This window comes from Echinops telfairi, unplaced genomic scaffold (assembly GCF_000313985.2).
Source record: "Echinops telfairi isolate 266 unplaced genomic scaffold, ASM31398v2 ScPeMD7_7457;HRSCAF=8495, whole genome shotgun sequence".
Taxonomy (NCBI): Eukaryota; Metazoa; Chordata; class Mammalia; order Afrosoricida; family Tenrecidae; genus Echinops; species Echinops telfairi.
Genome location: NW_022111357.1, coordinates 18,696,532 through 18,710,054, shown reverse-complemented (window position 1 = coordinate 18,710,054; position 13,523 = coordinate 18,696,532). Strand labels below are relative to the sequence as shown.

The following is a 13,523-nucleotide window of genomic DNA, read 5'->3' as shown; positions in this document are numbered from 1 at the left end:
AAAGTCTTGTTTATTGGTGTCTAAACCACATTTCTTTTTTTTGGTTTTTCCTCATAACAGACCATTTCCAAGGACTAAGCTTGCTTCAGAATCCCTGTTCTTTCTCCTAAGTCTAGAGCACATTCCAGCTGCCTGTAGGACACTCCCCCTTTAAGCCCCTTAGACTTGACGATGCACTCACCACCTTCCCTGAATTCAGTTTCTCTTCCTGGGCTCTGTGAACGAAACCCGTCATCCTCCCTCGCATTCAAGTCAATGAAGCCTCTGCGTCATCTTTCCACCCCCATGTCCAATTGGCTCTGAGACCTGCTGACCACTCCCCAGCCCAGCCCCTAGTTCATTCCAGTGCGTACTGCCCCAAGACTTAAGACTTCACACTTAAGCTCTGGGGACAGCCTCTAAGTGGGTTCCCTCCCTTGAGGCAATCTTGTCCCCCCCCCAGATTTACCCTCTGTGACCTTCCTAAAACAGCAGTCTGGTTTGTTTACCACCTCTCTCTTGGGCCAAATTTCACAAGTGAAGGCAAAGCTCTTCCTGAACTTTCCTGCCTGCCCATCCTCCTCTCCGCCCACCCACTGCTGCCTCCCAGCTTCTCCGACCTGCATACTGCTCCCAGCACCCGCCAGGCTCCTTTCTTAGGGGCCATGCATTCTTCTCCCATCCTACTCAGGGCCGCACACACTCCTGCAGCAAAGGCCTTGCCCTGCCCTCTGGAGAAGGGATGACGTTTCTTTACTGTACCATGTATTCCGTACATAGGCACCGGGAGATGTGGGGCAAGCTGGATTCTTGGAAGGGACATACCTGTGTATGAATCACAGCTCAGGCATGTCTGTCAACTCGGGCAAGTTGCTCAGCTTCCTGGAACCTGCTTTCTGTTAAATATGGGAATCACCATGTTGCCTCGCCAGGGCATCATGATTTCTTCTGCCATGCTGTCCGGCGCACAGTGGTGGTTGCAGTGGAAGAACCCTGGTGATGTTGGGGCAGAAAGTGAGGGGCAGACGGACGGGAGAGACCAGAAGCCCCCAAGTAGCACCCAGTGACGAGCTCGGGAAGGGAGAGGACTTGGAGGAAAGAGAATCAGAGGGGCCCACTGAGGTGGGCGCACCTGTGGAGGGAGATCAGAGCTCAGTCCAAATCCAAGTGACCAAGGAAGAACTTCCATTGTGAACGTGGGCAACGAGCATCACTAGCAGGGCAGGGTTGCTCTGGGTGAGGGCATGACCTGATGCACATCGAGGGATCCTGTCTGCTGGGGAAAATGTAGCTGGCATGGGAGAGGTCACTGTGGGGATCAGGTAGTCAGTAGGGCTCCCCCCCACCCCCACCATCCGCAGCCATGCTCTTCCTGCAGCTCCCTTTGGATTACATGAGGACACCTGGACTAACAGGAGCCTTCAGAGGACAGCTCTGGAAGAGAGCCCTCAGTCCAAGGAGAATCTGAGGCCAGCCAGCAGCCAGCACGGTGAACTGGACCTCTAGCTCCAGGCCCTGCCCTCCGCACCTAACGCTACCTCTGCACTCATGAGTGGGGCAGGGTGCGGATGGAGAGCAAATTGTCCATCGAAGCGATGCCCTGACACTTCAGAGAGCAAGGTGACCAGGAGGACCCCATGTCCTCAGCTTTCCACCTTACCTGAGCTCTGCACTGTTTTCACACTGGGCGGGGGTGGGGGGCGGGGGTGGGGGGTGACTTACCCAGGCACCCAGGGTGAAACCAGGTGTCTGCATTCAGAGTGGACTCTGGCATCCTTGTGGCTCCTTCTTTTCCGATTGCTCTGCCTTAGTTAGTGTCTACTGGTGCACCTTTCTGGAGCCCAGGTGGTGTTGTGGTTATGCATTGGCCTGTGATCCGAAAGGTCAGCAGTTCAAAACCACCAGCAGCTCCGTGGGAGAAAGGCGGGCTTTTTGACTCCCACGAGTCTTGGAAACTCACAGAAGCAGTTCTACCCTGTCCTGTCAGGTCGCTTGGAGTTAGAATCAGCAGGATGTCCGTGAGTTTGAGTTTTTGATTTTGCCTTTCTGACTTCTGGTCTCCATCATGAAGACTACACAGGAACCCACAGACAACATTCATGCCATAAGGGTTTATTACAGAAGTTAGCAAGCTGTAATGCCACTGAGGTATGCGCAGGTCATTTTTACCAGGACATGGTACAAAGCGACAGGCCTGCTAAATGCGCAAAGGCTGCAAGCCTGTGCCACTTGGCAGCACAGTCTGCCTGGCGAGCAAGATTGGTCATCAGTGACCTGGCTCAGGTGGTCGGATGCAGAGCCCACCTTGACTTAGCTGGCTGCAGGCACTCACCTAACCACGGGCAACAAGAGCTCCTCCTGGCTGCATCCCTGACCTGTTCCCAGGGGTTGCAGGGCATTTGGCAAATACACAGTGTGTTCAACTCATCAGGGGGAAATCCTTTCACTGCGCAGCCCCAGTCCCCCACCCAGAGCAGTCCTGGCACCGCTGTTCTAGCCGTCCTGGCTATCCCTGGCGTGCTGGCTTGTCCCTGCCCACTTTTCTCTGGAGTGCTCCGACTTGGCCAGCCAGCAAGGCCGGTGCGGAGGCTGCAGAGCTGCGGGGGCGTGCCGGCGGCAGGGCAGCTTCAGGTGAACGTGCTGAGCTAAGCGACTCGGGCAGCGGCTGCACTGGAAGGGCGGGGCATCCTGGTGCAGGCGCAGGTGGGTCTTGAGGTTGCTGGAGCTTCTGAAGCGCTTGTGGCACAGCTGATGAGAAAGGGCAGAGGCGTCATCGGGGCCCTCCTCGGGCTCCAAATCGACGCCCCGCCCCCCATTGTGGGTTTCCCCCAATGATGTCTCCCCAGGGCCCACAGTGTCTGGCTCCCTGGAGCCTGCCAAACGCGGTGTAGTATCCTAGTTCTCTGACATCCTGTGTGACTTTGTGTGGTGACAGCTCTCCCAGCCCTGTTCTCCTTATTGATAGCGTGTGCCTATGAATGCCTGCCCTCACAACGATGGTAAATTGAATGAGATCATCAAGTTCGCGGGCCGCTGCCTCCCTGAACACGATAAACATTATGCCCATAATTAATGGGGTGTTGTCCCATGCGGAACACTTCTTGACTCAGTATCCATCTATGGTTCCATGGAGTCTACCTTAGGACCTTGTGACTAAGTATTAGCACAATCCCGGTGTGACAGTAAGAAAGCAATGGCTCAGCACACCAGCCTATGCAACCACGAGGTGTCGAAGGGATCAGGTGTAAGGCATCATCAGAACAAAAAATCTTACCATAGTGAATGATGGGGGAGTGTGGAGCGGAGACCCAAAGCCCATTAGTAGGCCACTGGAGATCCCCTTGCAGAGGGGTCTCGGGGAGGAGACGAGCCAGTCAGGGTGCAATGTAACAACGATGAAAAATACAACTTTCCTCTAGTTACTAAATGTTTCCTCCCCGCCCCCACTATCATGACACGAATTCTACCTTGCAAGTCTGGCTAGACCAGAGGATGTACACTGGTACAGATAGGAACTGAAAATACAGGGAACCCAGGGCAGATGATCCCTACAGGACCAGTAGTGTGAGTGGCGAAACAGGGAGGGTAGAGGGAGAGTGGGTAGGGAAGAGGGAACCGATTACAAAGAACTATATGTGACCTCCTCCCTGGGGAACGGACAACCGAAAAGTGGGTGAAGGAAGACGTCGGACAGGGCAAGATATGACAAAATAACAATTTATAAATTATCAAGGGCTCCTGAGGGAGGGGGAAGTGGGGAGGGAGGGGAAAAATGAGGACCTGATGCCGGGGGCTTAAGTGGAGAGGAAATGTTTTGAGAATGATGAGAGCAATGAATGTACAAATACGCTTTACACAATTGCTGTATGTATGGATTGTGATAAGAGTTGTATGAGCCCCTAATAAAATGATTTTTAAAAAAAGAAAAACAAGTCATTATCGTTCACAAATATCAGCTCATAATAGTAGTCAGATCAAGATCTCTGAATAACATAGGGAAATGGTGCATTTTAATAAATATTTCTCTATAGTGATCTTTGCAGGCCTAAGTGTTGCTTGACATATAAGAGCACGGGGATTGTGCTGTGCATTGCTTTGTTTAATCATATCTAGAAAAAACAGAAAATGGGGCATCACATTTTTTTCAAAGGTAGCGAAAATAAAGAAGAAAATGCATACTTAAAATAAAAAAAAAGCAAGCAATGGTTCAGAGGCGTGAGGCCACCGACCCAAGGTCACACAACACGCTGGAGGCCATGCTAGGATTTGAACCCATGCAGCTTGACTCTGCAGCCCAGACTTGTGGCCACGGCACTGTCTGCCTTGCTTTCGGCCCCTGTGTGTAACATGGGGAAAGAACCCCTGGCCCCCAGGGGAGTGGTGAGACTAAGGGTCCGTGGGCTTCCCACTTGGAACTTAGCACACACGATGGCACTAACCCTTCCAGAAACTCTGGGAAAGAGACAGTGGGTGTCGAGCACTCCCCTCACTCCCCTGGACAGACAGACATATATGCCTCTCCCCCAAGTCCTCCCTTCCTGCTTCCACTTGCTCAGGCGAACTGGGAAGGAAGGCCAGGGGACAGGCGGAGAACACCTCACCAGCTGGGGTGAGGGTGGGGACGGGGAGACACGGAGTGGGGGACAGTAGGCCTCACCGGGCACTCGTGGGGCTGCTCCCCTGTGTGTACCAGGTGGTGCTTCTGCAGGTGGGCCAGCTGGGTAAAGGTCTTCTTGCACTGGTCACACTGAAACGGCCGCTCGCCGCTGTGCACACGCAGGTGGACCTGAGCAGGAGTCGGGGGAGGGGTGGTGGTGCTGCTGCCCACAGGGCTAGGATCTCCTTAGAACCTCTACCCACGCCCTCCCAGCCCTGCTTTTGGTCACTGAAGCTTTCCAGCCCCTCTCCCCTCTGTCTCTCCATTCAGGGCCTCTTCCTGTCCCTCAGGGCACCCCCTCTTCCTCTGCCCTGGAGGGGGAGGGAATAGCCATGGGCAAAGCCAGGGGGCAGCGCCCACCCCTCGGCCACACAGCCTGCCCGGGCAGTTCGCCCTGGAGCCGAGCGCCCTCCACAAGCATCTGCTTCTGTGATCATCTGTGAGCTGTCAAGAAACACAGGTTCCCAGGCCCCACCCCAGACCTGCCGAATCCAAATTTCAGGGTGGGACTCAGGGATTTGCATGTTGGCTACCTTTCTAGGTGGTCTGAAGCTTGTCAAGGTTTAAGACGCCAAGAGGATCCAGTAGAGGGAAGTCTCCCAATAACCCTAAGGTTTCCTAACTGCAGTTGCTGAAAGGGCTCTGCTGGTCCTGCCTCGGCACCGTGAACCCAGCAATAGTGCCCACGTTCGCCCTCTGCTGGGAGATGCGGACAACGACGTCCACAGCACCAGCCCTGATCTGTGGGATCCCGCTTGGAAAGGTGGCTGGGCCTGTTTGTGACCTCGCTCACTGCCATCGAGGCGATGCCGCTCACAGTGACCCGATAGGACAGGGGAGAGCTGCCCCTGTGAGTTTCTGAGACAGCCACCCTTGACAGGACGAGAAAGCCCATTTTCTCCTGCTGAGCAGCTGGTGGTTTCGAAGAGTTGACCTTGCGGATTGCAGCCCAGCTCTAACCTCTATACCAACAGGGCCCCTCGTTTGTGATCTAGACTCACCCTTTCCCCCCATCTGACCTTCAGTCAGGAAGGTCAGCTGTGAATCTTGAAAAGATGGCGGTGAGGAAAAAGCTTTACATTAAACAGGAGCGATTGCCGTCAAGACCTAACTCCACCCTTACATCAAAGTGACCTTGGCCAAGCCCTTCCCAGTCAGGTCCTCAGTTTCCCCATTTTTAACTTAGATGAAATAATCTCATAGATAGCTTTCTCGGGTGGAGAGGACACTTTGTGGCCATCTTATTACATGGGACCTCTCCACCCATGGGGAGACGGGAGCCCAGAGGGGCCAAAGGACCCACTCAAGGTCACACAGCCCGAGAGGCTACCAACCAGGAGTTTTTTCCAGCTCTTGAGTCCCTGATCCTAGGAGCAGGACTGGGAGGGGGGTGACGGGGTCCCTGGGGGGTGCTGCGGGGAGCCGCCATGCCCAGGAGACGTACCTTGAGGTTGGAGAGCTGTCCAAAGTTTTTGCTGCATACATGGCACTGGTACAGCAGCTTGCCGTCCTGTTTCTTCAGTGGGTAGGGCAGGGTTGCGCTGCCCACCCTGGAGCCCGGCGGAGTCCACGTAGCAGGAGCCTCCATGCTAGCATTCTCCAGGCCTGGGGAACCAATCTGGGCAGTTCCAGGACCCGGGTTACAGGCCGGGGAGAGCTGGGCTTGGCCAGAGGTGTGGAAGGTCCCTGGCTGGGGAAGCAGGGTCTTCCCCTGGGGGGGGTGGCCAGACTCATTGGTAGTCATCAGCAATCTGGACACAGCCACCGTGGAGCAGGGGGTGCCTCCGGGCAGCATGAAGAGGTAGGGGTATTGGACAAAAGGGAGGGCCCCACCGGGGAACAGATAGGGTGGAGACAGAAGCAGTGGGTATGCAGAGTAGAAGTGTTGGGGGTGGAATGGGAGATCCTTGGAAATGGGGTTGGGAGTGGGGCAGGGGCAGAAAGTCAAGGGGCTGGAGTTCCTTCTGTTCTGCCAGGGGGCTGGGGAAGGGCTGTTGTGAGGGGAGGAGGGCTGGTGAGGGGACTCCTCGCCAGATCTTTCCAGCTGGCTTCTCATCTTGTCCCTGCTCAAAGGGCTTTGGGCAGCGACAATTGTCTCCGCTTCCGTGGAGCTGGTGGGTGGCCACAGTGGCTGGTTCCCTGAGCAGGACAGGGAAGATGGGCTCAGGCCCCTCAGCCTGGGCTCAGCTCTGCCCCCCATCCAACCTGCTCAGCTCGGCTTGAACAAGAACACTTCGCTTCTCTGCGCGTTAGTTTCCTGGCCTGCAAGTGCCCACTAGCATCTCTATGACGCTCAGCAATTTCCAGTGAGAGGAACCCTCGGAGACGCCTCTTAGGCATCCAGGTGGAGAAGGAAGAGGGCTGCTGGCTGGCTCAGTTTGGGATCAGCGAGAGGTCTGAGCTGAAGCCATCAATGTGGGTGCCATGGGTCTGGATGAGATGACTTAGCTCCTCTCGGTCCAAAATGGTAGCCCCCTCGCTAGATGTGACCACGGAGGTTTAACTTAATTAAAAGAAATGCAACTAAAAAAAATTCAGTCCTTTAGTTGCACCAGCCTCACACAAGTGCTCCCTAAGTCCAACACTGGCCACAGCAGGTTCAGAACGTTTTCATCACTCTCCAACAGCACTGTTCTGGAACAGGGGAAAGAAGAGGCTCACATTCAGTAGGTAAGGAGGAGAGGAAGAGTTAGCAAGGAGACTGAAATGTGCCAGCTGCCTCAGCAGGAGTGATATGAAGCAAGTGACCGATATTCAAAGACTAAGAAGCAGGTCCACTCACATGGTCTCCCTGGAGCCTAGGCTATTTCATTCAGCCAACTTGACTGAGCTGTCCCATTGGCCAGGGTTCCTGCCCCTGGGAGATCATGAGAAAAGGGTGGATTGCAACACAGATCAAGGATGGCAGCCTTCAGTGTGAATTACAGCTCCATGTAAAGAAGTCCAAACTCCTCACAACTGGACCAATAAGCAACAACACGATAAAAGGAGACAAGATTTACGTCGTCAAGGATTTCGTCTTGCCTGGATCTACAATCACGACTCATGGAAGCAGCCACCAAGAGACCCGATCACTCATTGCGTCGGGTAAATCTTCTGCACAAGACTTCTTTAAAGAGCTGACAATCAAGGGTGCTACTCTGAGGACTACGGTGCGTCTGACCCGAGCCATGGTCTTTGTCATCGCTCATATGCATGAGACAGTTGGACATTGGATAAAGGTGACCGAAGATGAATCAATGCACTTGAATTAAGGACTGCCAAAAGAATGAGCAAATCTGTCTTGGAAGAAGTACAGCCAGCAAGCACCTTAGAGGCAAGGACGGAGGGACTTCATCTCACACCTGTTGGACATGGTGTCAGGAGAGACCAGTCCCTGGAAAGGGCCATCAGGCTTGTTGAAGAAGAGGAGCAGCGGAAAAGAGGAAGGCCCTTGGCAAGCTGGGCGGACACCGTGTCGGCAACAAGGGGCTCAAACATGCAAACAACGGTGAGGGTGGCACAGGGCTGGGCAGTGTTGTGTTCTGCTGTCCGGAGGGTCGCTGAGTCGGAAGCGACGCGATGGCACTAAATAACAACAGTGCCAGTGCCAGTGCCAGTGCCAACATGGGTCTAGGCGAGCTCCTGCTTTTCTGGATGCAGAAACTAAGGCTCAGAAAACAGTTGTGATACGCCCCGAGGTCACAGAGCGAGAAAGGGCAGAACCTGGCTCCCACCCCAACTCCCTGGCTTCCAGTTCAGTACTCTCATCTAATAAGCCCCCTAACCCAATCTTCCTAGGCAGGCGAGTTACAATCGTACCAGCCCCCATACCGTGTCTAAGCCTGCCAACCCTGTTGTTACCAGGTTGACAGCCCCCTGTCCCCAGGCCAGAAAGCCGGGCCAAAATCTAGAAATAAAGTATCTCCGAGGCTTTGACCTTACACTGACTCTGAGGGTCCTCCCCCCGTGGCCTGGCTGTCACAGGCCCAGAACTAACAGAGTCTCCCACTTCCAACTCACCCTGACCCATAGCCCCGGGCCTTTGACTTACTCATGCTCAAGACTTGTCTCTGAGGCCCTGCAGGGCTGTGCCAGGGGATGCCTGTTGCAGGTGCACAGGTAGGTCCAGGCCCGCGGGCAGGCCAGCAGGGCAGATCTAGGAGGTGTCAGTGGCAGGGGCTCAGCTAGTGGGCTCAGGACACGCCACGGAGTTCAGTGTGTCTGTATCTGACAGTGACCTGAAGGCAGAGGAGATCTGGAGGGCATGGGACAAGGGGATGGGGGCTGACAACTGTCCCTCTTGGGTCCCTGGGGTGGCTGCATGCCTCTAGTTTTATTTTCAAAGGGGGAGGAGAAGCCAACTGGACCCCCTCCCCACCGGCACCCCCCTGTCCCCACTCACATGCACCATATCGGTCACCCTTCCCCAGTTTCAGAGGATGTTCTTATCCTCCCCAAGGAACATCCTGTCTCTCCCACCAGTGTCCCTGCAGCACCCCTGACCAGCCTGGTCCCACCGTGTCTCAGGTCATCCCCCACTGTTTGGATGGAACCCAGGTGAATGTGGGGAAAATTCTCCTCCAAGACTGTATGCCCCAGAAGAAGGTCCTGAGCTCCTCCCCGCCCCCCACCCCCCTTCAGCCCCACAGGAGCATCTGGGTGCCTGAGGCCCAGGGGAGAGTCTCCGGTTTGGCAGAGGCGAGCCTGAGGTCATGGCGCTTAGGACCAGAGAGACACCCACCTTTCAAACCTCCCTCCCTTTCTCCTCACCTGCCTCCAACCCCCAGCAGTCTGGTCTCAAAGTTAGGGCAGGGACACCCCTCTCCCCCACTCACCTGGTCACTCCCTAATGGAGGACAGGGCGTTCTCTGTGTCCCCGTGGGGTGGGGGGTGGGGGCGGCTTGGGCTTGTGGCCACAACCAGTTTGGGAGGTGGCTCCCCCGTGGTGCTCCCACTGCCTGTGGAGAGGGCAGCCACAGGCGACCCGTGGAGGTCCTGCATGGAGGGGAGCCGGGGTCTAGAGCTACCTCCCTCATGAACACACTGCGCCACCACCAACCAGGCACTTCTCCCCGGGGTCTATTTCCCTGTTTAGAAGCCAACGATCCCCCTCCTGGTAGGTGCAGAAGGGAGCTCCTCCGGAGCCCAGTCAATCCCAGGTACGGTGCAACTCACCGGGGGAACCAAGGGGGATGAAAGGACGAGCCTCCCTCCCGGGAGTCACTTCCAAGAAGGTGCTGCAATCTGAGGGGCATTTCCGATTTCTTCAAGGCTCAGGGGAGTTGAGAAGCTACCAACCAACTCCGCCCCCCACACCCACCCAAATGGAACCCCAGAGTCCGGACACCCAGGCTGCCTCAGGCTCAGCCCCCTCACCAGGGCTCAGCCCCGAAAAAGAGGTCCAAGACTTCCCAGGTGTCCCCGATGGGCCTTCTCCCTGACCAGGAAACTGTCCCAGTGCTCAGCTGTCTGTTCATGGGCAGGCGCTCACCTTCCTTCATGTAAGGTCACCCACTCAGGGATTACCGCAAACCTCCAAATATTCCTAGATATCTCCTCCTCCTCCCACTCCTCCCCAGCCATCACCCTTCCTCCTGAACCCCACAATGATTCCCTCCTTGCACCCTAGCGCCCTCTCCATTGCTTCGGCCCTGCAAAGCTCCTCTTCCTGCCCCTCTTTCCTCGCTCCTCTTGACCCTGGCTCAAGTCTGCAAGCAAATACCAGGTTCTCAAAGTGCCTCCAGGAGTCCTCACGGATTCTGCAGCAGCCCCTCTGGCTGGGAAAGGAAAAAGGGTGGGCAGGTTGGCAGCAGCTGCCTAAGACGGAGGCCCCTGTGGGTGTGAGGGATGACAGGAAGATGCTACATTTGAAGTTGTCACAAATAGAAAGGAAGAGGGGGGTGGGTAGGCAAACTTGGGGCCCTGCCAGCTCTAACCAAGAAGACATGTCCACCCAGTCTTTACTTACCTGTGGCAACTCTGCAGAGGAACTTGCTGCTCTGGGAGCTGCAGTGACCTGGGCCTGCTGGAATGTGTGTGTGTGTGTGTGTACAGGGAATGGGAAATATCTCTGGTTATCAGAGAGCCCTGTTGACTGACAAGGAGAGGGACATAGCAGGACTCAATGACTAGTGGTATGAGGGTCCTTCTGAGAATGTGGCCGGAGGGAGAAAGACGGGCCGTCATGATGGCCGGGATGATATGGTGAGATGCAGGCCGGCAGAGACGGTAACAGAAAGGGCAGAAATGGTTGCAGACAGGAACAGGAACAGATGACACAGGAGGGTTTGAGCAAGATAACATGACAAGGAATGTGTGCCACACAGCAAGAGGGCAAGCCTCTTCCACCTTATTGTTCCATCGCTGATGTCTTTATTCCCTTCTGCCGCCCACCTCAGAAATCTGAGGAGCAGAGAGGCTCAGCGATCATTCAAGGATATAACAAGATGGATGCTAGGCATAACAAACTGTCAGAAGAGGGATATCCCAAAGAGCATCAGGAGTCTTCTGAGGCCCCATTATTCCTTTGAGCAGAAGAAGGGCCATCCCTCCCCGGCTACACATATTACACCAGTGTGTGCAAATCCCACAGAATCTGACCCAATGTGACATAGTCCCAGTCGGTTCCTACTCCACCCAGTGCCTGGACCACACTAGGGCATCTCAGACTCTCCACCTTGGCCAAGAGGCATGGCATTGATGGTCCCATGCCAACTCAGCCCCTGGAACTAGTCGCCGCCTCCACTGGGGACTTGATTATTTTTGTGCACAGAACTGGCCCCTGTATCTGTGGCTCAAGGACAGAGACCACTGTCTACTCATCGTTGTGTCATCTGCAGACACGTGGAGGGTTTTGGGATGCCCAGTATCTGGATTCCTGGATTCCTCCCCCATGAGTCTTGAAGGAAGCAGAAGGCAGCTCCCATTATAAAAGCTAAAATGGCTAGATGCAGAACTCCAGCCTCCGTGGCCCCAGCACACAATGTGGGCATGTACCGTGGACTAAACCAAAGTTCCCACCCAGATTGCTTTAGAAGTCATGAGAAGCAAGCCCATGGAGACTCCACGCTGTAAGCGGTGGGAGGACTGCATCCAGTTCCCAGGCAGCTCAAGAGGCTGCCACACAATTCTTGCTGGACTGGTCTTTGTCTGTGGTCCTGGCTGCTCCCAGCAATCCTGATAAACATTCCAATAGTCTTCTTTACCAAAACAGAAAAACCAATCCTTAATGTATATGGGAAAGCCCCCAAATAGCTAGAAGAATTAAATAATGCAGAAAGAGAAGAACAAAGTGGGAAGAATCATGCTTCCTGATTCTAAACATATGGTCATAACAGCCTGATACACTTGTGTAACAACAGACACATAGACCAGTGGGATAGGACTGAGAGTCCAGAAAGAAACCCACACATCAAAGCCAACATCAGTCGTCCACTCTACTGGATGGGGAAAGAAGAGTCTCTTCAAGACATGGCGCTGGAGATGTTGTTTTCTAGATACAGAAAGATTTCAACCAAATCCTTGCCTCACACTGCATGCAAAAGCCAATTCAACATGGATTAAAGAGCTGAATGTGCCAACAAAAATCATACAATTAAAAAAACATTTTTTAAAAAATCATACAATTCTTAAAAGAACAAGGATGGGCACTACTTTCAGGTCTAGTTTTCAACAATGGATTATTTACATAATCTCATGTCAACTTGAAGATATGTAAGTTTAGGGGTGGTATTCAAGCTGTCAATCAGGTCACAGTCTGATGGTGCCTCCCTGTGGGCGTGGCCTTCTCATAAAGAGGGCCCTGGGAACCTCCCCCTCTCTCTCTGCCTTCACTTCCTACTGGCTTCAAGCAACACTGGTTGCTGCCAGAGCCACTGCCATTGGATCCACAAGACTTTGCTCCCACCAGCCTGCGACCCTGTGTTCTGCATCATTGCATGTGGCTACATGAATCTGAAGGGGGACTTATGGACTAGTATTGGTTGGATTGGGCTGGGATATTTTCCTGCTATCTAACTACTTCTTGATATAAAGCTCTTACTCATATATGACTATTTCTGGATTTGTTTCTCTAGTCAATCTGGCCTAACATAAACCATACCCAACAAGAATCAAATAGCCAAAATACATATAAAACTTTTATAACAACAGACAAATAATTCAATCATGAAATGGACAAAGAACTTGAATAGACATTTCATCAAAGAAGACACTGTCACTCAATATACAGAAGACTTGATTAGTCTTAAGAGATAAGCAAATCAAAACCACAATGAGATACCAATGCACTCCCACTAAGATGGCTAAGATGTGGATGTGGATCGGGGGTGGACAACAAACACCAGACAATCACAAATGTGGCAAGGCTGTGGGGAAATTGGAACACTGATCCCTCACCAATGGGAATGCAAAGTGGCACAGCCGCTGTAGGAAACAGTCTGGTGGCTTCTCAAGAAAACTCAAAAATAAAAATAAAATTTAAATGTAAAAAACTCAAAAATAAGACTATCGTGTGACCTCTCGGTTGCACTCCTAGGCATTTACCCAAAAGACGTGAAATCAAAGACTCGAAAAGAGATTGTACGCCTCTGTTTATTGCAGCAATATTGATAATAGCCAAAAGGTGGAAACAACCTAAATTCTCATCAACAGATGAATGGATATACAAAATATGGTCCATGCATATAAGGAATACAACTTAGCAACAAGGAAAAATGAAATCTTGATACAGATGACAGTAGGGATACAGCTTAAACATACTATGTTCAGTGAAATAAGACAATCATAAAAGAGCAAATAGTGTACGACTTCACTTATATAATAAAGAAAAGACAAATAAATGTAGAGGGGCCAAAATGTATTAGTTGTTATCAGGAGTATGAGGGGAAAAGAGGGGTTAATGGTG

General features: G+C 53.1%; 1 protein-coding gene across 1 annotated transcript; it reads right to left on the bottom strand.

The window, feature by feature from the left end:
- Window positions 1-2,472: 2,472 nt before the first annotated feature.
- Window positions 2,473-8,752, bottom strand: ZNF683 (zinc finger protein 683). The gene is made up of 4 exons (XM_045298927.1): window positions 8,670-8,752; window positions 6,081-6,775; window positions 4,637-4,765; window positions 2,473-2,727 (listed from the first exon to the last, which is right to left on the bottom strand). The coding sequence occupies exons 1-4, from the start codon at window positions 8,671-8,673 to the stop codon at window positions 2,473-2,475; spliced, it is 1,083 nt and encodes a 360-aa protein (XP_045154862.1). The 5' UTR covers window positions 8,674-8,752.
- Between the last annotated feature and the right edge of the window lie 4,771 nt (window positions 8,753-13,523).

Coding starts and splice junctions, on each gene's coding strand:
- ZNF683 (XM_045298927.1), bottom strand. Junction 4,766..6,080: donor GACAGCTCTCCAACCTCAAG/GTACGTCTCCTG, acceptor ACTCCTGCTCAG/GTCCACCTGCGTGTGCACAG. Junction 2,728..4,636: donor AGCAGCCCCACGAGTGCCCG/GTGAGGCCTACT, acceptor CTTTCTCATCAG/CTGTGCCACAAGCGCTTCAG.